Consider the following 27598-nt stretch of genomic DNA (forward strand, 5'->3'; position numbering starts at 1 on the left):
GCCATGCTGAGGGACTCCAGGAATGGAAGATTACGGTAAGATCCCCAAAGTGATCTTGTCATTTGTGGTGGCTTAAATAAAAAGAGCTCCTATAAGCTCATACGCTTGAAAGCATGGTCCCCAGTGATGGAATTAGTTGAGAAAGATTGGGAGGTGTGGCCTTGTTGCAGGAGGCGTGTCATAGGGGGATGGACCCAGCTAACACTATGCACTTGAGAAAGATTGGGAGGTGTGGCCTTGTTGCAGGAGGCGTGTCATAGGGGGATGGACCCAGCTAACACTATGCTCTTGAGAAAGATTGGGAGGTGTGGCCTTGTTGCAGGAGGCGTGTCATAGGGGGATGGACCCAGCTAACACTATGCACTTGAAGGAAAAGCTCAATGAAGGACTGATGACCTGACTTATCGGTAAAGCTGCTTACATCCAAGCCTACTGACACGAGCTCAGTCCTCAGGACCCACATGGTGAATGGTAAGAACTGAGCGCCACCAGCTGTCTTGACTTAACATTCATGTCATAGCGATAGCGGGTAAACACACACAGACACACCATCACCACCACCACCACCACCGCTACCACCACCACCACCACCAACACCACCACCATCATCACCACCACCACCACCACCACCACGCTACCACCACCACCACGCTACATCACATGCATATTCAATTATAACAAGAAAACTTAAGAGGAACACGCACTATCAGTCATCAGGAAATGTAGTAAAGACAGAACAGGGCAGCCTGCCACATTCTGAAAAGCAAACGCTCTAAAGAGCAGGGCGCTCAGTGACAAAGCAGCTGGAGGGGCAGTGATCAAGCGCCCCGGAGAATGTCACACTGTCAATGGTGCATAAGACAGGGGTGAGGACATTCATTTCCACGTTCCACACGAAGAGGTAAAGAGCCTAGGTGAATTTAAAGCATGACAGAGAAGACACACAAAAGGCCAAGGAGGCTTTCTGAAAGGACAAACGGCTCTGCTTTGAAAGACAAACCTCAATGTGTAAAGGTGGTTGTACCTGGTTAAGGTGAGAAAGGATAAGAGAGAGACTAGAACCTGGAGTGAGAACTAAAATATCTCCACCGCTGAAGCAGACAACAGAGAAAAGAGATGACTAGTTCGCCAGTATTGATGAGACCTTTAATAAAATATGCTGTTCCCTAAAAAAAACAAAATCCTACCAAAATCCAGAAAAGAGAAAAATAAGATGTTTGAATAATCCTGTCACCACAGAACAAGCGATAGGAGGGGATCAACAGATGAAAACCCATAAAGGAAGCTCAGGACCCAAGTGGCTAGACTGGGGACTAAGACGCAAGCAAAGGGACCTGAGCTCCAGTGTCAAACAGTAGCTCATCTGTCAAGACAAAGCCAAGGTGGGAGTGAAAGCAAGATGAAGATGCGCATGAGAAACATCACATTTCAACGGGGCGCGGCTAAGATATAAGTGCTAACTTCCAAATACAGCATTATACAAGGCTATGACAGGCACTGACAGTGGTAGCCAGCTTCCGAGAACTTGTGTGGTCAGTAACACAGAGCAGGGATGGCGGGAGTGTTTCCTAGGTGTGATTTCATATAATTCATAATTTTCAAAGCACCGGGACATCAGAGTCATTCAAACAAACCAAGGTGAGTGAAAAAAGATAGCAAGAAGAGCCTTAAAAAAAAATGGATAATTGGGGATAGGGAGAAGCTAGAACAGTATTACAAAACAATAACAACCATAAGTTTAAAATAATTATCAGGGTTTTTTTTTTTTTTTGCTGTTGTTGTTCTTTGGTTTGTTTGTTTTTTACCTTATACCACTTTATTGAATCCAAAACACAACTGTCTGGGAAGTCGAGATAGCACGTCAGACTGCCCGATTTTCCCATGGGTAAGAATTGTTGATATTCATTCGGTGGACTTATCCGACTCTCTGTAGAAGATTCGCACCAATGTTTTCTAAAAACGGTTAGGTTTACAGCTATTCGGTAACAGCTGTGGCCATCCCTATAAGAAAATAGCAAGTTGAACCAAAGAATTCTTAGGGAATCTCAGTATTCAAGAAGTCATTTTCATATTTTTTCTAATTATTTTCTAGACATCGTATGAAATAACAATAGCCCACAAGCCATGCGTTACCCGAGGATAAGGGGTGTTTGTGCAGTACCGACAGTGGCGGCACATTCAGCGTGGCCCAGGAGGAGCCAGTGAACACCATGGGTCTCTGGCACCGTTTCTTTGAAAAGACTTAGACAATGTTCACACTGCATGCACTCATTGCAGCCCCCAAAGTCACCTACACTCATAAAGAAGCATCTGATAAATCAGAGGAATGATGAGATATAAAATGGCCATCTGTGGTCCTTAAAAATGACAACGGTGTGGACATCAGATTAACGGAGATTAAAGGCATATGGAGCATGCCCAATCTATAGGCGGGAAACACAAGGTTTGGAGAGATCGCTTAGTTTTTTTGTGGTCAAGCAAGCTATCGTGGGAGTCACAGAATTAGAACTCTCTGGTCAAATGTGGTTTACAGGTGGGCTTCACTGACATCTCCCAGGCTTTCTGCCTTTTGAATGCCAGCTTTAAGCAGGTCCCTTACAAAAAGTTTTTGAAGGGGGTGCGTTGTGATCTGGATCTGCCAGTTGTCCTAAAACATCCGGCATTCTGGGGCAATGCAGTGATAATATTGATACAAGCGCACATTATAAACGGGGCTGGCTTGAAACATCATTTCAATGAATTGATGCAACTTGCGCTCCAAAACTGATCCATAAATCTGTTCTGCTTTCAAATGTGCTCGCTGGGAGTTGGAAGTCATCCTGCATTTTTTGCCTCAATGTACTTTGCCTGGATACATATTCGTGTGGGTTGTGGTGGCTTGCATCTGTCATTTTAGTTCTTTTAGGGGCTTAGGTAAGTTGGAAACTGGTCTAGGCTATCTAACATGTCTCAAAAACAAAGGTTAATGATACCCACTTTCTTAACGGATGTAAATGGAAATGGAGAGAGAAGCTTGTGAATTGAACTGGTTCTCCTTTTGATGAGGGACTCACCGGATAACACACTGGTAGATGCCCGAGTCCCCCTCTTCCAAGGGAAGGAACAAGATCCAGGTCTGGTCCTGGTGATTCCTAAGCTGTCTGTTTTTGGATACTGGGCTTTGGTTGGGTACTTTGTGCCATGTCACATTGACTGCTCCATTTGTTACTGAAGGGTATGTACAATTGAAAGCAAAAGGCCGCCCCTCAGAAATGACCTCAGGATGCATATCCGCATCCTTACACGTGCCTAGGGAAAGAAAGGAATGCTGAAGAAATACCATAAAAGAAAACTGGTGTCGTGATTCATTTTAGAAAACATCTTGTTCTGGGTAATGTGAATTTTCATTTGGGAGTTTCCCAAAACTAACTCAGATGTTTAGAAGCAGAATGTTAAGGCCTTCAAATGTACCACGAAGACAGGCCTTCCACAAGCCCCTCCACAAAACCACGGCATCCCTTTGCCTTTATTCTTCCACCCTTGGTTAGCCACCCTCCTCCCTAGCACCAGCCCCCTCCCCACCGGTCATTTTTTCTTCCTGTACTTTCTTTCAGTCTGTTACTGACTTGAATAAGTGCCATCCTCATCTCACAGAGGACGGTTTTAAAGACACCTTTCTTTTAAAGCCCATTTCTACCTAGTTAGTTTTTCTTAGATATTTGTTCTGTCTCTGGTAACTTTTTACTATAAAATAACCCTCTATATGAAATAGACGCCACTAGTAACCCACCCTCGTAAGCATTGGAATTGGGTCCACAAGTATTTGTGGACTTCTCCATATCACCTAAGTTAGTCCAAGGTTCCAAGGTGACATTTGGGATTGAGCCTCCAAGAACTTGGAAATAAACTTTTTCTACCAGATTTTTTGGACTCTTCCTACCAGATTATCTGGGGGGAAGAGTGATTAGCAAGGCTGGGGCTTAGCTGATGCCCTGAAGGTAGGTCAGAGGCCTGGAGACAGTGACAAAGAATGTCGCCCACAAGTTGACAGGCCTCTGGGACCCGAGGACTCACAGAACGTACCTGCTTTCACAAAAAGGGGAAGCGCGAAAGACACCCCACAGAGCATCAAGGACAGCATTCCCGTTTGAGGCTACAGGGGGAAAAGAAAATGATGGGAGAAATAAGGGGTGCAGCTGAGCTGGGCGCACCTTCCCGCAAACATCAAAGCTCAGATTTCTGAGAACCCAGCCCTCCAGGCGGGCCTGTCCCCACCCTCATTCCATAGCACTTTTCTGTGCCAGCTTTCAGAATTCAGGAAGCTCAGACTGGCCTGTGGAGGCAACTGGTGGGAGATTTAGTGGCATCGTTCTGCCACTTAGAGCCATCCATAGGCAGCGAGAGCAAGCTGTGGACCCGCCCAGCGTAAGCCTGAGATCCGCCTGTGTCCGCGGAGCTTTCCGGAAACCCCAGAGTCCCGCTGGCCAAGCAGTGATCCGCAGGTCCATCTGGGCAGGGCGGGTAGGAAGCGGAGAGAATGACCCAAGCCTGAAGACCCTAGTACACGTTCAGTCCCCTGGGCGGGGACAGTCGCCAAATCGCCCCAATAGGATCGCGGGCTCTGCCCCCAAGAGGCGTGCGGGAGGGGGAGAGGGGGAAGGGAGGGCACTCCACCTGCCTATGGGGTCGCAGAGCGCAGGGCCTCTTGGAGCAGAGCGGGAACCCCTCCAGGGACCCGATCGTGGTCTGTCGCCATATTCCGCAGCCCCGGCATCACCTCTTCGCCTCGGGCGGAGCAGACTCACCTTTCCGAAGTGGAGCAGGACAGAAAGAACCCAGCCCTAGAGAGATGTTCAGTCGTTTAATTGCCTGATTCCAAGCTAACACTTTCATCTGTCAGGAATGTTGGCTTAAATCTGCTCCAGATGGTCGCTAGAAAGAAAAAAAAGAAAAGCTTTTCTTTCCAAGCCCGTTTGAGTGGTTCTCACATGCGCAGCACTGCCCTAATAAGGACTATCCCAGAAGTAGAAGAAGCCGTTCCACATGGCTTCTGTGGAATGGCATGAACCCTCTGACGTCGTGCTAGAAGTTCTGTAAAGCAGACTTCCCACAGGTTGAGAACTGCTCCTGTCTAAACTCGCCTTAAAGCGCTGCTCACCGGCACCTGTTGTCCCAAGGCACTGGGGACACCCCCCAACACACACACACAAACACACACACACACACACACACACACACACACACACGGCACTGATAAGAGGAAAAAGACAGCAAATGTAATCAGCCCACCAGCTTCTTAGTCGGGCATTCTTAAGTGGTCTTTGTGGAGTTAGGGACAGTGGGACACTCAAAAAAAATCACAAAGTCTGTTTTCTGTGAGCTGTCCCAAGCTCATAGAGTTAAGGTGAGCAGGTGCCAAGCCCTGTGCCTTGCCAGAAGTACCACCCGAGACTTACGTTTCCGGGATGATCTCCGTGTCTAACAAGTTTTGTTTGTTTGTTTAAGAATCAACATCTGGACTTGGAATACGGAATAAAAGTGAGGATTGTGTGTTTTTCCATAAACAACATGGTGTTAAGCAAAATAAGAAATGGAAGAAATAGGTGCTAAACTTCAGTCAATATGGAAGTTACACAAAAAGAATGTGACTTCTGGGTAGACGGAAGGAGCCTGTAAGAGGAGGCTGGATTTCATCAGTGTGAGCCGAATCCCAGTAATGTAAACAATTAACACAGAACTGATGAAAACTTTAAAAATGAAAATGTGAAACTATAACACGTTTACTTGCAGAATCTCCCAGAGAAACAGGAAGGAAGTGAACGTGTGCTTGCTGAGGTCCAAAGGACAACTTTGGCTTTGTTCGTGACAGCTAGAAGAAACCCTGCTTTAGTAGAAACTGGCCGAATTCAGTTTCTTCTCTTGTCCTCTCTGCTTTTCACTGTTATGGCTTTCCGTTTAAGTATGTGCCACACAGTTGTTATGCGTGACATAATTCCAAACAAGTCATGTCATGTAAGCAACAGACGAGAAAGGAATCTTCTCCCGGTTTCTCCTGTGACTGTCGACCATGACTAAACTGTCTTCTTAAATTGGATGCTTATTCTCTCCTCCTCCTCAATTAGTGTGTGTGTGTGTGTGTGTGTGTGAGAGAGAGAGAGAGAGAGAGAGAGAGAGAGAGAGAGAGAGATCCTTAAGTAATATAAGGTATTCTTATGTAGGTTTTCTTAGCCACTATAAAATTTACTACATTGCATACCGATACTACTTACGTTTTCATAGAAGCATTATAGTTGTGAGATGTAAACATTCGGGGTGTTTTCCTTCTTAATGCAGACTTGTTGTATAACATCCCGTTGTATGAGAATGCACAGCTTACACGTCCCTCTCCTTTGGCCATTTTGTTGTTCCGACTTTACATTTTGCTCTTTATCCCAAGAAATGTTGCCGTGTCGATTCCAGCGATGTCCGCTTGCGTGTCTGAGAGCAGTTCCAGATTATTAAATGAATGTGTCTTCATTTGCATTGGCAAGCCTCTAGTTGTTTCCATGATAGCATTCTCTAGAAAAGGATTTCATCGCCTTGTGTTCTTGGCAAACATGAAACACATTCCCGACGTGCCCAGTGACACACTGAGAACTGGAAACACAGCTCCGAGAGATGGGCCCTTCTACAGCTTGCAGTCGTTATCGTTAAAGGATATTCAACTATCAAGAAGCACCTATGATACCAAATCCAATGAAAAGATAGAAAGGGTGTCATGGTTGCAGCCTTGCTCCTAAGCAGTGGCCTGCAGCCCAGCAGTAGATGACTGGGAAAAGAGCTCTCCTTATACTTTTTAAGGTTTAATTTTAATTATGCATGTGAGTGCCGGTGGCCATGGGTCTGGAAGAGGGCATCAGATCCCAGGAGCGCTCCCCCATGCCGGAGGGACAGCTCAGAAATGAAGAGTGTACACAGCTGTTGCAGAGGATCAGAGTTCGGTTCCCAGAGACGGCAGCAGGTAGCTCACTACCACCTGTAATTCCGGCCCCAAGAGGCTAGAGAGGGAAGATAAGAAAGTCTGGGATCAGGAAGTTTTGTACAAGCTACATCTTATGTCATGAAAGCTTATTTAAAAAGCAAAGCATCATATATACTTTTCCAGGGCAGAAATGGGTTGTCGGAAGGAGCTATCCCAAAGTGGGGCAAAGTCAGCAGGAAGATAATCAAACGTGTTGCACAAAAGGAACACAGGGTATCTCAAGAACCTTACAGACCAAGCACACAGTGGCCTTGGAACTGATAACCAGGTGGTCCACACTGTGGGAGGAATTGGGTTCTCTGGATCTAAAACTACAACTCCCCCAGGGCCCTGGACCTAAGCCACTACTGGCTCAGCCAAGTATATTCCTGGTTTAGAAAAGGAATTTTGTTCCTTCTCCATGCAGCAGGCCTCAGGGAAAGTCTCGGTTGATAAGTCAGTTAAACTATCAACAAATACCCAAGGAAGACATTCCCTTGTTGGGGCATTTTTGGAACATTAGTTGGCTTGCTTATAGCCTGTGTTTTCCAAAGACGCACCCCAATAAATCATGAATATCCCTTGTGAAAAATTCTTAATAAGAGGTGGGGTTATAGGGCCCCGGTCAGAGGACTCCTGGACAGTCTAAGAAACAGGTGAAGTGACCGGGTTTGCCAGTGGTAATGAATATTAACATCTGGAGACATATTTCGGGTTTGTACCGATGTCCCAGCTCTTTCTCAATTTCAGTCTAACTTATATGAAATTTAGAGAGCCACAAACCACACATTGGAGTAGAACCTAAAGTCTGGACATCTGTTGGGTGGAACGGCAAATCCTGGTTTTAGACAAGGCACTGCCTGGTATAATAACCAGCATTATATAATCCACTAATACAGAGCTTAAGGGATTCCGTGTTTACATTCACGCCCATGAACGCACACCTTCAGAAGTTCTTCAGTTTGTGCTAGAAGGAATTCACTACCTCCAAGAGATCCCACTCCAAACTCAAATCACTTCCCCTGTAGAAAAAGGAAGCCTTTCTGCGTGACTGCAGTTGGGGACTCTTGTTCCATCCTCTAAGTCTGTAGAAAGAGGAACCTAGTTTGTTAGAGGGCTGTGCATCTAATGTTGCCGCCATTCCTCAAAGACCCCCCTTTCCAGAGCAAGAAACCAGAGTTAGAGGAGCGGAAAAGTCTTCAGGACCCTCACTTTAGTAATGTCTCCTGGCCCTTCAAGCCTGGATAGCAGGGAACCATCTGTCCTGGCATGCTCATAGTCATGGAGCCCATAAGCTGGTTCCACCCAGCCCTGCCGTTGACAGCCCAAATTCTTTCCTGCTCTTGCTGCTGCTCCTGGGCCATGTTTTCAAAGCACCTTTGACATATTTCCTTATCAAAAATAAAGGGCTCACATTTATCCCTCCTCGATGTTATCTGGAGAAAGTGGGTGCTTAGGAAGAGCAGCTGGCTATCCGGGAGTTAGAGTCCCTGCATCCTGTCTCAGCATCAGTAATGAGGGCTGGCATAAACTGAGAGCAAAGGCTGTCCCAAAAGCCACATACTTCCAAGTCAAGTTTTTAGACACATTAATACTCAATTGTCAAAAAAAAAATGTTCTTTTTAAAGGATATTGTTATTGACCACCAAATTTGCAATGATTTCCAGACGAATGTTCATTCCCACTGCTGCCCTGCATTTGAGAGAGTCGTGCAAAGTCCCTGTGGAATGTCGTTAGTCAAGAACCTGAAGAACCCCTGTCTTTCTGCAACCACAGCACGTAAATTCTCGGGAAGGGGAACAGAGTTATTTTTAGGGAAGGCGGTTTGCCAGTTAACTCTGTGTATATTTAAAACCTGGGGAGGGAGGATCTAGATAGCTGACAGAAACAGAAAAGCCATCCATTTGGCAGCCTTTATAACAACTTATAGAGCATTCTTCAAATATAATAGCACGAACAAATATTTGGACTAAGTTTTGTATGTATAGGTGTGTGTGTGTGTGTGTGTGTGTGTGTGTGTGTGTGTAGGCATGGTTCACATGTAGAAGTCAGAGGATAACTTTAGGGAGTCAGTCCTTAACTTCAACCTTTCATTTTTAACTTTATTTCATTTATCTAATTAGTTACTTAGCTATTACTATCATTATCTTTGTCATCTTGGATGGACTGGAGACAGGTAGGGATGGGAACAGAAGGGATCAGGCTTGGGGGAGGGATGGAGGAAGTGAGAACTGGGAGAGACTACTGGAATTGGGGGGCATTTGGGAGATGAGGTAGAAACCTAGTGAAATGAAAACTCCCTAGAATCTACGAGGGTGACCCTAGGGGAGTTGTCTAGTGATGGGGGAGGGGGGGTAAGGAGCCTGAACTAGCCATCTTCTGGAACCAGGCAAGGCTTCCACTGAGGGACTGGGACACCAATCCAGCCACAAAGCCTTCTACCCACACTTTGTCCTGCCTGCAAGATGTGCTGGGATAAAGGTAGCAGGTGGCACAGATCTTGTGGGAGTGCTCAACCGATGACCTAACGTGAGACCCATGCCACAAGAGGGAGCTGACGCCTGACACACCTGGATGGCCAGTAGCCAGAGGCTGGATGTTCCAGAGACCAGAGACCTAGGATAGAACCAAACTAGACTGGCAAAAAAAAAAAAAAAAAAAAGTCAATGAAATGATTCCTAATGATACTCTAGTATACACATAGACTGGTGCCTAGCATAATCATCACCAGATGGGAGGAAATGCAGAGACCCACAGCCAAACATTAGGCTGAACTCTGGAAATTCCGCAGAAGAATTGTAGGAGTCAGAGGGGTCAAGGACACCAGGAGAACATAACCCACAGACTAACCAGGACTCATAGGGTCTCACAGAAACTAAAGCAACAACCAGGGAGCCAATTTGGGTTTGACCTAGGTCCTCTGTGTATATGTTATCGTTGTGTTGTTTCAAGTACCTGTGGGACTCCTAACAGTGGGAGTGGGGGGCTGTCTTTGTCTCTTTTGCCGGCTTTTGGGAACCTTTTCCTCCTACTGGATTGCCTCATTCAGCCTTGATATGAGGTACGTGCCTAATCTTATGTAACTTGCGTGCCATGTTTGGTTGATATCCCTGGGAGGCTGACTCATCTCTGAAGGGAAAAGGAAGAGAAGTGGATATGGGGGGAGAAGGGAGGTTGTTGGGGAGGGGCTGAGAGGAGAGGAGGAAGGGGAAACTGTGGTCAGGATGGAATATATGAGAGAAGAAGAAAATAAATACATTTTAAAAACGAATTACTATGGCCACTGCCTAATAACTTTTTTCTCTCAGTTTTTGTTGTCTCGGATGTGGGACGAGAGTTTGTGAATAATAGACAAGCATTCCACGGTGGAACCTTCTCCTTCCAGTCACAATAATGCCGCCTGATTTCTCTATGCCTATCATGAACACTTAACCAATGACATCTGACAAAACGTGCTCCAGAGGTTACGGTCAGCATGGTCAGAATACATCAGTAGAAGAATACAGGACATTTTATCACGCTGAGATGGTTAAGGGGAGCCCAGTGTTCACTTTGGCACTGGGCGGGTGTTAAACATTGTTAAAACGTCATTGAAATCTGTTAAAAAATGACTATTGGTGTTCATGCTAGAGTCTTTAAGATCTTGTTGTCAACATAGCAAACACTCCTGATGAGTTGCTTGGAGATGAGCAAAGCTATTTAGGAAGAGGCAATCTGACTACCTAATCTGCTCCTACTAACCTTGCTGCTCTGGCTGCCTTCAAGAAATGGACTGTCAGCCACATAGCCTGACTATGCTTAGGACACACAGACCATTTTGAACTCTCCTTGAATGCCTTGAGGAAGTGCCCTAAGATCTCTACTGAGTGTGCTGACTTCTGACGGTGCAGCCTTGGCCAGACAATTCCAAATCATTGTACTTGATCTATCATTACTTTGGGCCTCACTGAACTCTAAAGAACAATGCATCTTCTTCTTCTACCCAGAGAGGGAACATGTGCCCTGGTGACCTCGTAGAGGGATTGCCATGACATGTGTACAGGTGATATCGTTGTGATCAACGTCTGAAGAACCTCCATGCCTGTGTGTGGCTGCGATTGCTACAAAAACGCTTTTCTCTCTAGCTAAGCATTCTGACCAGACTCGCTTTGTATCTGGGAGGGGACGCCATCCTGCTGCCCTTCAGTTGCAACACTATGTCAGCGGAAGGGTTCTCCTGCCGTGGTCTCTTCCTGCCAACTTAAGAACGGGCTGAGCCGGTTACACGAATTAGAGAGCAGCAGAGACAGCTGAGCAGTAATCAGGCTAGACAGGCATTGAAAACGGCCTGGCAGCTGGCTGCCCACAGGGAGAAGAGCTAGTGACAGGACCAGCCGCAGAAGTGGAGAGTGGCTTGGCTGCCTAGCTGCTGGAGAGGAGAGAGATGACCTTTCCTGTAATGTTCCCCTTCCCTAAAACTTGTTTAGGCACTTGCACGTGAGTGCTCTCTCCTTCCTCTCTCTCTCTCTCTCTCTCTCTCTCTCTCTCTCTCCCCCCCCCTCTCTCTGTCACACACACACACACACACACACACACACACACACACACACACACACGGGCATCTAAATTCACCCATTTTCCCATGACTTCATTTTTCTCAAGAACTGAGTAGGATTCCTTTCTTAAAATGTGAACTACATATTAATTATCCATCCACCTGTTGATGGACAACCAGGTTGGCTCCGTTCCCCTGCTATAGTGAACGGAGCAGCCATGAACACGGGGGTGGGGGGATGCAATTACCTCTATGGGAAGGTACAAAGTTCTCTGGACCAATGCCCTGGAATGAAATAGCTCTTAGGAACCTCCAAACTGATTTCCATCATGACTCTACTACCTTTGCGTTCCCAGCAGTGGAGAATAAGGTTCTTTCCTCTCAAGTTCTTTCCAACCCTTGTCTCAGATTTGTTGATGTAAGCCATTCTGACTGAGGTGAGATCCTATCTCAAAGCAGTTTTAATTTGCATTTCTTTGATGACTAGAGCTGTTGAGCACTTTAAAATGCATTTATTGGCCATTTGTGTTCCCTTTTTTGAAATCTAGCTATTCAATTATTAACCATTTGTTGGTTGGCCATTTTGGTTCCTTGGCAACTCATTTTAACGTCTGGAGATTAGCCCATGAATCTTATTGTAAGGGAAACACAGGACTTCAGAAGCAATCAAGCAGAATGGGGAACTTTGATTAACTATTAAAAGTATTCAAGGGAGACAGTCACTGTCCCCAGCCCTCAAGGTAAACAGGGTGCTGCATCTTAGGCTCAGGGAGCAAGCAAGATGGCTGACTTAAGAGAGGGAGGGGGAGGAAGAAGAGCCAGGCAGAAAAACAGAGGCAGAGTCCCAAGTGAGCTGGAAACAATCCCTGTGAGCAGGTAAGTCTGAGGGGTGTTATCAAGACATGCTGAGTGACAGAAAACCAAGCCCCCAGACACTTCCTAGACCAGGAAACAAAGCCCAAAGGACACTCACAATCACTTCTAGGTAAAAGGTCCTTTAAAAGGTTAAGTAAACATGGCTCCCAGCAGGTTGAGCTCAGAGCCAGAATCTTCCAGCCAGGAGTCTAGTCATACAGGCCCAACTGGTCTAACAGCTCCACAGTTCAGAGAGTTTCGCCTTCAGCTTTAAGATGACTGAATGTACAGGAATCAGACCCTTGAGTCTGCCAAGCCTTCCTCAGCAGACCTCTTGAGCAGCCTGGGTAAGAGTAGTAAGCCTTTGTTTGAAAGATTAGTGCTCACTTTAAAGTGCCACCCATTTCCTGACTGTTTTCCTTCTCTAAAACTTATTCGGGCACACAAACACACACCCACCTCCTCCTTACACACAGGGAGGCCTTGATTCTGTTTATCAAATAAATATCATTACACTGCCAAGTGCCTCCCCCCACCCATCTTGCATGCCGTTTCTTTGTATGTGGTTTCTACTCCCATGTGTTCTTGTTTTGTAATCATTCCTTTCTGCACATGAGAAACCTTTTCAATGTACCATTTACTAGCTGCTAAAATTAGGAAGGTATATTTGGAGATCCCGTCCCAGATACTGGATGGAGTGCTCCGCATGTGACCTAGATGCCTATGAAGTCAGACAGAGGTGCTCCACATGTGACCTAGATGCCTATGAAGTCAGACAGAGGTGCTCCACATGTGACCTAGATGCCTATGAAGTCAGACAGAGGTGCTCCACATGTGACCTAGATGCCTATGAAGTCTTACCATAGCAAGCAAAACGGAGGTTCAAAGCAGCCAGGTGCTCTGCTCTAATTCAGAATTATGAATGGTCAGGAGTTCATAACTCAGGTCTTTTTACATAGGCGGCACTCTTACGGAGAAGTAATCCCAGAGACCTCTACTCCAAGAGAAGCTAGTTCAAAGTAAGCAGGGAATGCCATTTGACGGAAAGGGGTTCCACATGACTTGTTAGCAGTGTTAGAGTGATGTGGGAGTGTCATATATCAATCTGTTGATTTCATTGGTTAAGCAATAAAGAAACTGCTTGGCCCTCATAGGTTAAAACATAGGTGGGAGGAGTAAACAGAACAGAATGCTGGGAGGAAGAGGAAGTAAGGTAAGACGCCTCAGAGAGACTCGACAGCTCTGCTCTCTGGAGCAGAGACGCCATGCTCCCGGCTCCTGGGCAGACACACGCGATGAAGCTCCAACCCAGGATGGATGTAGGCTAGAATCTTCCCGGTAAGCGCACCTAGCTGTGCTACATAGAATATTAGAAATGGGCTAGTCCAGGTGCGAGAGTTAGCCTAAACGAGGCTAGATAGAAATGGGCCAAGCAGGGTTTAAATGAATACAGTCTGTGTGTTGTTATTTCGGGCATAAGCTAGCCATGTGGGCGGCCGCTCTTATTACAACATTAGAGCTGACCTAACACATTGCTAAAACAAATATTAAGTGGTCAAAGGACAGAAGCACTCTGGGACACTGGTTTTTTTGATGGAAAATTTAGGAAAAGTAAGTTCTCTAGATACTAGACTGCAAATTTTTGTTTTCCTACATTTTAATTTTTTTATTGAGTCGTTTACTCAATGAAACTACGAACACTCTCTGAACATTGGAGTCAAGCAGCTATACTGCATCCATTTTAGATGCCTTGTTCTTGTCTGAGAGAAAAATACATGGATGTTTGCACGAAGCATGAAGGGTCAAGGGGCAATAATAATAACAATAATGATAACATTAACAGAATATATGGGCTACATTTGTTTACTGATAATTTAGTGCTGTGTTGGGAATCAAGCTCCCACACGCTAGGCAACTGGCCTACTACTGAACAACAACCTCGCCCTTAATCCACTCCATAAACAAAGGAACAGATGGGGCTACATGAGGGAAATCAGGGCTTATGGGACTGTTTGACCAGTGACCTTAGATCCTGTCATAGAGCTATCAATGTTGTGATAAACACCATGAGCCAAGCCACCTTGGAAGGAAGGGGTTTATTTGGTTCATCCTTCCACATCACTGTTCATCGTTAAAGAAATCAGGACAGGAACTCAAACAGGGGAAGAACCTGGAGGTTAGAGTTGATGCAGAGGCCATGGAAAGCTGTTGCTTACTGGCTTGTTCCTCATGGTTTGCTCAGTCAGCTTTCTTACAGCACCCAGGACCTCCAGCCCAGTGGTGGCACCACCCACAATGGTATGGGCGTTCCCCCATCCATCACTAATTATAAAAAGGTTCTACGGGATGGCCTACAGCTTGATGTTATAATGTTATGGGTGCAATTTCTCAACTGAGACTTCCTCCTTGCCCGTGACTCTAGCTTGTGGCAGGTTGACATGAAACTAACCAGCATAGACCTCTATTCCCCTACTTCCAGAAGAACATCCTTCAGAATGCCTTGGGACGTGCATGCTGAAGAAAGGACACACAGAGAAACAGAATTTCCAATGGTATTCAACGGAGGGTTTGACAATTTATTGGGAAACAAGTTGAGTCTATTGTTCCATAATACACACTGTACATAAATTTGGTGGTTTGTGATACATACTTGGCATCTGCTGAATTATAAAATTGAGTTTCTTTAATAAAAAAACAACCTTCATTATTTATCAGTATAAATATAATTGATAAAAAATGTCATTAAAATGGCTCAATACTTTTCCTTTCATTATAAGTGAAATTCAAAAGGCAGGAGAGAGAAAACCATACATTCTGCTAAACCAGTTTTAAACACTGGTAATTAAAACATCGTTGCATGTGCAAACTTCTGCAACACTTGGTTGGCCTTTTAAAAACGCCATCAGTGAACTCTGAATAATGGAGAAAGCGTGAAAGATGGCTGAAGCCAGGTAGTTCTGGGGAAGAGGGGGATAAGTCAAAGGAAGCCCCCACTGCCTGGATGGGAAGTTACATCTTCATTCTCCCATGTGGATCAGGAATGACACTACCCTCCAATTCAGGGTCTTTCTTGGCCCAGGCTTATCCTTGTCTCCACACCCTACCTCACCCCCAGTTCTTGGTGCCACACTATCTGTGGTCTTCTGCTATTGCTCTCTCCTTATACTTTCTGGCCCAGTTTCCCATTGGCTCTAATTCACTCATAATATACATGTAAGCCAATACATTTTTTTTTGGATGACAGACAAAAAATTATCAGCAAAATTAAACTTTTAAAGCAACATGGGTAAAGGATAGACTTCTGGCTGCCATCTGGGACAACCATTCTTTCTCTGAGCCAGCAATCTAATGATCCATCCATTCAGTGCTCTCAAGCTGGATCCAGGAGAAAAGAGGTCAAAAGTGGGAAGTTAAAATCCCAAGCCATCTGCTTTTGTCTACCTCTGTGTAGGTGAGAAGTCGCCCTTTAAATAATGTTTGTGCTCGCCCCTAGCAGACGTTCAAAAACATCAAAGACAGAAGGGTACCCACATTCATACAATCCTTAAAACTATGGGTTTCTTCTTGGTGTGTGAACCTGGCTCTGCAATCTTCCAGAACTATTCAAATTATTCTGAAGACAGTCATTGAGTTAAAAACAAACAAACAGAAAGCTTCTGTACCACAAAACCCAATTTGCTTCCATTTTTAGTCACAGAAGAAATGTTGACCTTTAGGGAACCAGTACTGGGAAAGAAAAACATCAGGCTGAAAATTCTAAAGCTGGTTTTAGCAAATCCCTACACTGAGAAGGAGCGTTGTTTGCTCCTTCTGCAAAAACATTCCCGGACTCGGTTGCTTCCTATAAAACACTCACATCTTCTCCCATAGGACTGAGGAAGGGGAAGCAGACAGTGATGGATTTGAAATCAAAGAGTAGGAGCACAGCGACAGAAGCCAGAAAGTTCAACTTCAAGGCCTAGCTCCAGGAGAGTTAAAAGAGCAATTCTGTTAAATAGGTCAGTTTCCCCGACCTATATATAAAATTAGAATAACTGCAAAATTCAAATGCGATTATCCAAGAACATTTTAAAATAAAGGTCTTGGCCAGTCTATGCCCTATGTCCACGTTGCAGAAAGCGAAGGGCGGGAACACTCTCGCGACAGACCTTGCTCTCAGAGAGGTCTGATTCCTGCTTGCAAAGAAACCACCTTCTGAAGTGACCACCAGCAGGCAACACTGTTGGCGTGACAGAAGGGCTGGCGGCTAAGACTTAGAGTAAGGAGAGATCAGGCACTTGAGGATTTTAGCACTGAATCAAACTTAGAACTTTAGCAAATTCCTGGTCAGGTGAAGCAAAGGAAAGAGCGAAATCTAGTCACCGGAAGTGGGCGGCACAGCACAGATGGGGTGTGGCAAAGGCAGAGGCGAGGGCTCCAGAGGCAGTGCTGCAGTCCCAGGGCAGGATGGTGGAGAGCAGGCTTGACAGGAGAGGGCTGGGACTGGGGACAAGATGGGCGGGAAGGCTGTGCAGACTTTAGCATCTGCAGTCCCAGAAGGTGAGATAGGAGCTGAGTCTCCTGCATGAGGCTGTGCTTGCCGCAGAGTGCAGGGAGGAAGCGCTGCAGAGCTGCATCTCCAGAGAAGCTACAAGCAAAAGTACAGAGAATAAGGAGGATGCAACAGTCGTTCCAGAGTGGACCTGTGAACAGAAGAACCTCAGGAGTGGCTCCCTGCTACGGTCAACTTAAAATTCACCCTCTTCTGCGAAGAGCTGAGGTGACTGCCATGGGGGAACCCAGGGAATCCTTCTTCATTGAAATGACAGTATTCACGGTCTATAAATAAAGTTTAGTCTTCAAAAACTAAGTTTGGTGGTCAAGATGTCTGGAAAAGGCAAGGAAGTTATGCCTTCTACGGGGGGAGGGGAGTGTCAGTAAACCTCACCCGCATTGAGGCTTAAGGGAGCCACTTCTTTGCCCATGATCCCCAAAGTATTCTCAGATAACCACAGTCCCAACTGCAAGGCTGCACGGAATTTACTTAAGTCACCCACAGATGTGGCCATCTCCTGAAGCTGACTCCCCCTGGTTCACTGCCTCCACAGTTAGCAAGCATCCCAGAGAAGCATCCCTGAGCAGCCGTTGCTCCGGAGCTTCCCCAATGCTCACTCCCAACTGACCTAGCCCACTATTGTCACCAAGTCCTATTCCCTGAACGGTGTGATTCCAGGTGACCTGGGGATAAGGGACTACATAGGTGTGTTTCATGACAGCATACGTTCCTGGGAGGCACAGCCTAGCTGCAGCACCGTATGACAAGAGGGATCCCAGTGTTCTTGGTCCGCTTCTGCCACGTTAGCCGAGAGGCAAGTGAGTCTCTGCCTGCTGTTTCCCCTTAGTGTCCAGCACAGAATCCGGGGTTAATAAATGATGTCTGGATAGCGGTGATTGCCGTTGGGCTGGCATGTGGTATCGGACGTTTTTCCAGAACATGGTCTTTGCGGACTGTGGTCCCTCTTTAAAGTCCCCTGACCAGCGAATGGCTCCGTGTTTCCGCTGAATGAACTCAATAGATTCTGGCATTTTCTCATAGTCTTGGATGCTCTCTAGCTCGAGCAGGACAACTTTAATTCCTTCCCGGGTGAGAGCATTATAAATGGCGATTTGCTCTTCAGATGAGTGGCCCAGCCAGCTGAAGCCACCCATATCTCTCACTAAAATGATAATCAGTCTCCTGCTTTTCTTTACGTTTTCATTAGTAACCTCAAAAATATCTGCAAGACACAGAGCACATTGGGTCAGTCTAGCTTCCGTCTAGACGTTCTTTCCTGAACCCAGCCCTCAGGAAGTCCTTGGCAACCTCTGCTCTTCGACTCCCATTGCTTTTGCCTTGCCTTACTTGAGAGCCAAAGACGGTTTCATTTTACAGACCGGCTTAAGAACTAGCCCAGAAAAGACGGACTCTGCTCTTGGAACTCAGAACACCCTCAGTCCAAAATTTGAAAATGGCTTGCTAAATTACTATAATTACTATAATACTCCTGGCTTAGCAACGTAGTTATTAGATCTAACTAGTTATTAAATTTTCAAAAGAATAAAAATCAATTAAACGCTGACCCAACAAGCTAAGAGAAAATTTTAAGAAATTCCTTAAAGTCTCCAGATATGTCCAATGGAGCCAAGCCTAAGAACTGGAACTCGGCAGCTAAGTTCACAAGAAGGATCTCCATACCTTCCCCAGCATAGTCGTCTCTTCCACAGATGAACAGCTTGTATCCAAACTGACCCTCCAAGACCTCAGGCAACAGCTTGAACACAAAAGTGTCTAAGTTTGAGGAGGGTCCCCCTCCAACAGTCTTGGGATAGAGAATATAGGCATCATAGATCTTTCCATCTGAAGCTAAGGGGGAAATGAAATGTATTTAGAACCATCGGGGGAAATAGAAGATTCGATACAAAATCAACGCCACAAATGTTCGTTTCAGCTTGGTACAGTAGCCTGACAGAAAAGAGCAATACCACACATCTGATGCCACTTTAAATTCAATAGGGCAGCAATGTGCAATTTTTGTTTTCATAATTACCCCTTAACATCTTAAGGAATGATAGGCCTTCTCACACATGTTTATGTGTGCTTTTGATTTTTTTCCCTTAGATTTTTAAGTGGTATCCAGATCAGTTGTTATTGTTGACACAAGCTAGCCGCCATTCGAGAAGGCAGAGCTTCGGCCGAGAAAGTGCTCACTAGGCTAGTTTGTGGGCAGGCCAGTAGGGCATTTTCTTGATTGATGGTTGATATGGGAGGGCCCAGCCCATCGTAGGTAGAACCACCCCTAGGCAGGTGATCCTGAATGGTATAAGAAGTCAGGCTGGGCAAACCAGGGAGAGCAAGCTGTTAAGCAGCACTCCTCCCTGGTCTCTGCTTCAGTTCCTGCCTCCAGTTCCTGCTTGAGTTCCTATCCTGACTCCCTGACTACAAGCTATAAGGTAAAAACATATCCTTTCCTCGCCAAGTTGATTTTGGTCGTGGCATTTTTCTCACGGTAACAGAAACCCTAACTAAGACCAATAGTCACAAAGCCTGTAATCAGACTGTGATCTTGACTACTAACAGAAACCTGTCATAACACTCTTTTGAATGGATAAAATATAATCTAAATAATGGAATGCTTTATATACACTAACATCAAAACTTTAAAAACATATGAACATTTTTCTCTTTCAGAAATACATTTCATTCAATCTTTATGAGTTTTACACATGTGCAGAGTATATTTTGATCATATCTCCCTTCTACTGATCCTCTCCAGCTCTTCCCCAGCCCCTCCCCTGAGCATTTCCCCTCTTAACTTCTTGTCCCTTTCTTATACCCTGCTGAGCCCAGTTAGTGTTCTCTGTACCGGCGTCAGCCTAGAGCCAACTTCTGGAACACGAACAGCCAACCAGAATCCATAACATCAAAGAAAACTGACTGTCTCCGGGAGCCAGCAGCTACAAATGGCTCCTCAGCTAGGGGTGGGGCTTCGTGAGCTTCTCATCCTCCATGGTGGGATGTTCACTAGCTGGATCTTAGGCAAACAGCTTCTGCTCTAACATTAGCCATTTGCAAATCGCTCCTGTGTCCTTTGAACTTATACATTTGACTTTACCTACTGAATAGGGTTTGCTACACTTGAAAGCTTTTTACTCTTCTGCAACAAAAATTACATGTTGAGATTTTTTTAGCATCAGCATCTGTTTTCATTAACATATATTAATTCTAAAAATTACGAATTTCATTATGACATTTCCATAGATGTGTATAAGGTACCCAGATCACACTCATCCTCAGGACCCTCTTTTTCCTTCCCTCCCCCACAATACCTTTTTAAATTCTCATGTCTTACATGTTTGTTCTTGTGTTTTACAACAAAATGGTCCTCATATAGCAATTAATGCTCCCCTATATACTTTCAAGGCAACCATTCTTTATCACGTTTTTCTTGCCCAATTCTCCAAACATCTCAAGCCTACATTCTACTTATACTTTCTATATCAGTTTGATATGATGCTGGAATATTAAAGAAAAAGATGTAGAACTCTCTTTCATTTGACTGTGGACCATGAATCCACAGGGCACATGCAGCACAGAGCATGCCTTAACGATGGATTCTGGGTAACTAACATACAGACAGATACTCTAAACACCTGTGTATCCTGCCAATAGGGAAGCTAGGGTGGTAACTAGCATCAAGGTGTATCAGTTATGAAACTAAATAAGAATCAATGTGTCTAAGCCAACACCATCATTAAAAGCTTTCAGTAAAAAATGCTAGGAGTCATCTTTAACTCTTCAGAGGAAACATTTCGTGGGATATAAAATTATACCTTTTGAGGGGAGAAAATGGGAGAAAGAATCCCTGTACCAAAGGACAATGTCAACTTTGAAGATTTTATAGATGAAAACACATGATATAATTATAGCTGTTAAGATGACAAAGGTCCCAATGATGTAATTCTTGAAATCAGGGGCTACAACAAAAAAAGAGGAGAAAATCATTAGAACCAAAAGGAATGAAAACTTTGGTCACAGCCATTTGAATAGGTTTACTGCAAAGAGCATGCATTTGGGAACCACTTTACACCCAGAGCCGTGGCCGTGCATCCACTGTCATTGTATCAGTGGACACTAATGAGGGAGGCAGTGTTGCATAAGTCCATAGAAAATGAAGGTACATTCTTTTAAGTTTCCACCTAAAGCATAATACACAGTACGAGAAAACCTTTTGGGGACCATAGAGACAGAGTTCACTATAGCACAACAGGATAGGTCAAAATCATACAAAGCCTGCATGATTTACTGAGGGAGGAGAATCTGACAGGAAGATCCTAAAGATGGGGTACAAAAAGGAAGCGGCCTTTCACATTCCCACATTCATATGGTCTCTCCTCATAATTCACCCAAAGAAAAGAAGTGTGGGTGAGAGAGGTAAGAGAAGAGGGAGGTTAAGAGGAAGGAGGGTGGAGAACAATTGGGAAGAGGAAAGACAAAGGAAGTGCCTCTTGGCTGTCAGGGCATGAATAGCATCCAGAAAATATCTAAATCCTCAAATGCTTTACTTTTCTGCTTTATTTATTTGTTTGTTTATTTAAATTATGTTTATGCACATACCCTGGCTTTTAAGCCCTGTTTTAAATACTGTGGAGTATTTAAACAATATTTTCAGCACTGGGTTTTGACTATACCAATTCTTGAAAACCAGTGGCTTCAGACATCCTTGTTACAAACAGGGTAGGTAGGCTTTCCCTGTATAAACTATCTTGTTTGGTCCTGTACTTTAAAAAATTCAAGAGGTAATGAATAGGAAGCCAATACAGGTAGCTACTGGTCCTGGGAAAAGAATAATTTGTTAAGAGATATGGAGAAGAATTGCTGTGACTGGAATGCATGATGCCTCCACATGTGACTGGGATGCATGATGCCTCCACATGTGACTGGGATGCATGATGCCTCCACATGTGATTGTGATGCATGATGTCTCCACGTGTGATTTTGATGCATGATGCCTCCACATGTGATTGTGATGCATGATGCCTCCACATGTGATTGTGATGCATGATGCCTCCACATGTGATTGTGATGCATGATGCCTCCACATGTGATTGTGATGCATGATGCCTCCATGTGTGATCGCAATGCATGATGCCTCCACGTGTGATTGTGATGCATGATGTCTCCACGTGTGATTTTGATGCATGATGCCTCCACATGTGACTGGCATGCATGATGCCTCAACATGTGATGCAAAGCATGATGTCTCCACGTGTGATTTTGATGCATGATGCCTCCACATGTGATTGTGATGCATGATGCCTCCACATGTGATTGTGATGCATGATGCCTCCATGTGTGATCGCGATGCATGATGCCTCCGCATGTGATTGTGATGCATGATGCCTCTGCGTGTGACCGGGATGCATGATGCTTCCACGTGATCAGGATGCATGATGCTTTCACATGTGATTTTGATACATGATGTCTCCACGTGTGATTTTGATGCATGATGCCTCCACATGTGATTGTGATGCATGATGCCTCCACATGTGATTGTGATGCATGATGCCTCCACATGTGATTGTGATGCATGATGCCTCCACATGTGATTGTGATGCATGATGCCTCCATGTGTGATCGCAATGCATGATGCCTCCACGTGTGATTGTGATGCATGATGTCTCCACGTGTGATTTTGATGCATGATGCCTCCACATGTGACTGGCATGCATGATGCCTCAACATGTGATGCAAAGCATGATGTCTCCACGTGTGATTTTGATGCATGATGCCTCCACATGTGATTGTGATGCATGATGCCTCCACATGTGATTGTGATGCATGATGCCTCCATGTGTGATCGCGATGCATGATGCCTCCGCATGTGATTGTGATGCATGATTCCTCTGCGTGTGACCGGGATGCATGATGCTTCCACGTGATCAGGATGCATGATGCTTTCACATGTGATTTTGATACATGATGTCTCCACGTGTGATTTTGATGCATGATGCCTCCACAAGTGATCATGATACATGATGCCTCCACATGTGATCGCAATGCATGATGTCTCTACGTGTGACAGGGATGCATGATGCCTCCACAGTGGCACCCAAGCAGAGGCAGGGAGGCAGGCTCAGATCAGGCAAGGGGGTGGGAAGTTTCCTAACAGAGCAGAGAATTCAGGCCAAGAAGCACAAACGATGAGAAGCTGCAGCTGAAGAAAGGGTGAGGAACGTTCCAGGCAAAGGAAACCACAGAGAAATCCACTGGGCTGTGCAATCAGTGAGGTTAAGTAAGCACTTGTTACTTACCTGGATATATTAATGTGACATATGCTGACTCCATAATGTTCGTGTTCCTGACGAAACAAGTAAATGGATACTTATAAAAGTGGCTCCGGACCGCTGAAATGTTAAGTACTGTAATGAGTGTATACTTTCTTTTGGATGAAGGATGTTGCACGCTGTTCAAAAAGAGAGAGACAGAGAAGGGGAGTAATTAGAGTAGGTAAGCTCCGTCAATAGGGAATAAGACCTACGGGTCCAGGTAATTGCTTTATTTGTAACATAAATTACAGCTCAAATAATCACATCCCCTCCTCCCATCATGCACAAATAGTCTATTGGTAAGACGAATCTGAAATTGTATAACCTCAAGGTCAGGAACACCCAGTAACAAAGAAATCAAGTTAAAATTACCAGCTTGCAAAGGAACACACACACACACACACACACACACGGGGGTCAGGGGGGAGCCTTAAACATTCTGGCCTCCATGGGTGTTCGGGACTGGGGCAGATGACAAAGGGCACGGCATATGAAGAGACTGGAAGGAGGAATTAATAGATCTTTATCCAGCCCATGGAGATTGAAGCAGAAAGACTGATTCCTGATTCCTTCCATAGTCTTTCCAAAGGATTTAATACACATGAAGAGAACCTTACTGCATCGCAGCACAAAACAGAATGTAAGGAAAGAGCTTTGAGCTGGTGTGCAATTTATACAGTGACACATATTTTTAATAACAACCACAAAACACAGATTCTCACAAATATTATCTAGATGACTTAGCAAAGCCCAAAGTGGTCAGCAGAAGGCTAGGAGTAGTCGAGCACCAGCTAGCTCTCGGTATTAGATTCAAAACTAGAACAAGGTGTGGCACAGAATTTAATATTGACATTAACCAGTAAACTCACAGCTGGTAGTCTTCCACTAGGAGAGGATCACCGTCTTCAATTGCTGATCCATTCCACTTCCAGTAGACAAGATCCGATTCCTGGCCTGTGACATTGCAGATCAGCTGTATCTTGGATTCTGAAAAGCAATGTATTTTGAGTCCAAAGACTAATTGGCCTTCATTACACTCTATGTCTATTTATAAATGGCTGCTGGATAAACATGATTAGTCCTCCTGTTGTATGAGACTACCTAGCATTTCATAATATAACTATACACTAACAATATAGTTACTGCTAAATTTCTGAAGTGTCATTACTATGATTATTATGATTCATATTTTAAAAACACCCTGCTTATATCACTGTTTTCTCCTATCTGCAAGTATTACTTGGAATGAAAATCTGGAGGCAGGATGTGCTTACAGTGTTGATACAGAAACCTATGGCCTTGTTGCATTTCCCGTCCTTCTGGGAAGATACAACTTCAATGCCAAACTCCAAACAAGTAAGGCTGCACTGGTCCACTCCCCCTCCAGCCGTACATACGGCCATTATTCCACACAAACACCCCCAGAAAACAGGGGACATTCAGCAAGCATTGCTCACTGAGAGAAGAAAAATCAAACTCCATTTTCATTTAATTTTTCTTTCTTCCACGAGTGTCTCCAGAGCAGGAACTGAAGGCCTGGAGCACACCACACAGGCTCTTCATTACAGCCTAGTCGACCTGCATTGTTTTTCTTTAGCTTTATTTATTTTATGTGCATGCATGGTTTGTCTGCATATATATGTCTGTGCGCCACATATGTGCCTGGTGCCTCCAGAGGCAAGAAGAGGGTGTTGGATCCCCTGGAACTGGAGATCACTGTGAGCCATCATGTGGGTGCTGGGTATCGAACCCAAGTCCTCTACAAGAGCAGCCAGCACTCGTAACCTCTGAATCTCTCCAGCACCCCAATCTACACTTCTTGAACTCCTGGTGAACACATTTTTCCTAGCTTAGTGTTCACTGGACCCTCACTGCTCCTCACACATCAGATCCATTATTTAGCCTCTTTCTCGGAACAAATTCACAAGTGTCAAGTTGTTCTTCCTTAATCAAAAACATTCACTCTTCACAGACATAAGAACTCCCCAGAAAACTTTCTGGCTAGCTGTCGATATTTCTGTTTATGAAAACTCTTTGACCTAAACCTTTTGTTTTCTCATGATCAAGATTTCTAAGAGCTATTTTTTCTTTTTATCTATCTTCACTCACTTATTTCTAAAAAACCCTCTCTACTACCAAATGAGGAAAGGACAGAGGTGTTTGAGAATTCCATTGCCTTTTGTTCTCGAAGCTGTCTAGGATGTAGTGCTCGATCTTCTGCCCTACGCTGAATAAAATTTTTAAGCCAGGTAGTTGGATTTAATTTTAGACCATTGGTTGACAGGAAGTTTCTTCTCTAATTTATGTTGCCTTTATGATAGGATAAATTCTCGTTTTTTACTTCAGTAAGAATAAGTATGTAGACTTATACATATCCTCCTTCCTGGGTATGTGTGTGTGTGTGTGTGTGTGTGCATGTTAAGAGTGCAGATGTATCTATGTATAGATGTGTGTGTGTGCATGTTTATGCATGTAAGGATGCAGGCACACCTGTGTACACACGTGTATGGATGCTGGACAGCAATTTTGGACATCCTCAGGAATAGTACCCACGTACTGTTTCAGACAGGGTTTCTCACTGGGTAGAGCTCACCTATTAATTCTAGACTGGCTGGCCATCCAGCGACAGGTCTCTACCCATCTCTGCTTCCCCAGCACTGGGATTAGAGATGGCCACCCAGAGACAGGTCTGTACCCGTGTCTGCTGCCCCAGCACTGGGGTTAGAGATGGCCACCCAGCGACAGGTCTGTGCCCGTGTCTGCTGCCCCAGCACTGGGGTTAGAGATGGCCACCCAGAGACAGGTCTGTGCCCGTGTCTGCTGCCCCAGCACTGGGGTTAGAGATGGCCACCCAGAGACAGGTCTGTGCCCGTGTCTGCTGTCCCAGCACTGGGATTAGAGATGGCCACCCAGCGACAGGTCTGTACCCATGTCTGCTGCCCCAGCACTGGGGTTAGAGTTGTGCATAACCACCCCCAGGTCTTTACACAAATGCTGCATCCCAAGCTCAGGCCCTCACAAGCACGGAGTCACCCCCTCCTCTTTCTGTCTCTGTTGTTTTTAAGACAGAACCCATTTGTCATCGAGGCTAACCTCAGGCTCACTATTCTTCAGTGCATACCACCTAGCTAAACATGCCTCTCTCCCCAGGAGGAGTGAAAGATTGGCTCCATATATGACAGGAAGGGGAATTCATTGCTGTACTGCTCAAGATGGGTCTTTCTTCGTGATATTTTAAAAAACTGACTAACTTGGAAAAGCACTTATTTAGGATAACTTTCATTGTTTTTGGCATATATAATCTTAGCCTTCTGCCTAAAAGATTGGCTCCAATGACAAAATATTGTGTCAATTAGATAAATTAAATGTTATATCCTTAGACATTTTAACTTTAGCATGGGGCTATTTCTGATTGTATAGTCAGAAAGACCTTGCAAAGCAAGGGTGGGAAAACTGGATATGGCTAGATTTTTGCCATAAGAGGCAAAAACTTAAAAAAGATAAATTTAAGAAATAAATTTAAAACATTTTAAAGCCATTTGAATATATGATTTGTGCCACTGTCCCTCCATAGGTGTATCTGGTAACTGGCTTATGCTGTGTGTGTTGTGAAGGTCATGTTATCTTCACCTTGAGTTTGGAATGATGATCATACCCTGCCTGGAGCCTGCTTACCTGGGTCTACTTCCATCGTCTCGTTCCGTGGGCTCAGGATCACAGGCCTGTCGCTCTTACTCTCACCTGCAAGGAGAAAGGTCACAGAGCTCCTCAGCTTTTCACCAGAAAGAATCCCAAGTGGTACCAGCACTCAGCGAGCACTGAGCTAGACAGATTAAGGGCAGCAGGAGGTAGGTAAGAGAAGACGAGAACCACCAGAAATGAGCAAACAGAACACTCAAAGCTTGGCTGGACCATATACTCCGTACACATGAACCAAGCCTCTACACACGTGAACTCTTACATATATGTAAATACACACACTCATGAAAAGAGAAAGACTAATGAGCATAATAACACATATCTCTACTGGGAGAGTACAGGTACGAAGAATTTATTCTATATACAGCACCTATGTGGACAACCTGGGAGCTGGAAGGTTCTCCTCTCCCTGCAAAGCAGGAAAGGCAGTAGCTAGGACAAAAGCACCTCCTTGAGCAGAAGTGGCCAGTGCTGGACCTGAAATGCTGGATTACTGTGGTACCAACCAAGCAGCCACTGTCGAGTGACAAACCTCCTGACAGAATTGATTTAAATAAGACAGGAGGCTTTCAAAAGGCTCTGAAGATTAATCTCCTGCTTCTTTACAAGATCAGTTCTGTGGGCTGATCCGTGGCTAAGAAGGAAGAATTAGAAACAGACTAGAATGCCTGAAGTCCTCCACAGGC

The 27598-nt window shown here is 44.8% G+C and overlaps 2 protein-coding genes across 7 annotated transcripts in view; both read right to left on the minus strand.

The window, feature by feature from the left end:
- The window catches only part of Il1rl2 (interleukin 1 receptor like 2), a 36661-nt gene extending 30300 nt beyond the window's left edge, over window positions 1-6361 (minus strand). The window contains exons 1-5 of the mRNA XM_041656132.1: window positions 6249-6361; window positions 4785-4911; window positions 4063-4132; window positions 3054-3288; window positions 1806-2001 (exon numbers count right to left, since the gene is read on the minus strand). Coding sequence (XP_041512066.1) covers window positions 1806-2001; window positions 3054-3288; window positions 4063-4120 — 489 coding nt within the window. The 5' untranslated portion in view covers window positions 4121-4132; window positions 4785-4911; window positions 6249-6361. The remainder of the gene's footprint in view (window positions 1-1805; window positions 2002-3053; window positions 3289-4062; window positions 4133-4784; window positions 4912-6248) is intronic.
- An 8550-nt stretch (window positions 6362-14911) lies between these two features.
- Il1r1 (interleukin 1 receptor type 1) overlaps window positions 14912-27598 on the minus strand; it is a 66708-nt gene continuing 54021 nt past the window's right edge. For all 6 annotated transcript variants that reach the window (XM_041655708.1, XM_041655705.1, XM_041655707.1 and 3 more), the window contains 6 exons: window positions 26889-26954; window positions 24083-24200; window positions 23199-23350; window positions 20718-20861; window positions 18583-18750; window positions 14912-18124 (listed from right to left, as the gene is read on the minus strand). In XM_041655708.1, the coding sequence (XP_041511642.1) occupies window positions 17706-18124; window positions 18583-18750; window positions 20718-20861; window positions 23199-23350; window positions 24083-24200; window positions 26889-26954 (1067 nt within the window). In that variant the 3' untranslated portion in view covers window positions 14912-17705. The remainder of the gene's footprint in view (window positions 18125-18582; window positions 18751-20717; window positions 20862-23198; window positions 23351-24082; window positions 24201-26888; window positions 26955-27598) is intronic.

This window comes from Microtus oregoni, unplaced genomic scaffold, assembly GCF_018167655.1.
Source record: "Microtus oregoni isolate MIOR12 unplaced genomic scaffold, Mior012 000007F_ref0000211, whole genome shotgun sequence".
Lineage (NCBI taxonomy): Eukaryota > Metazoa > Chordata > Mammalia > Rodentia > Cricetidae > Microtus > Microtus oregoni.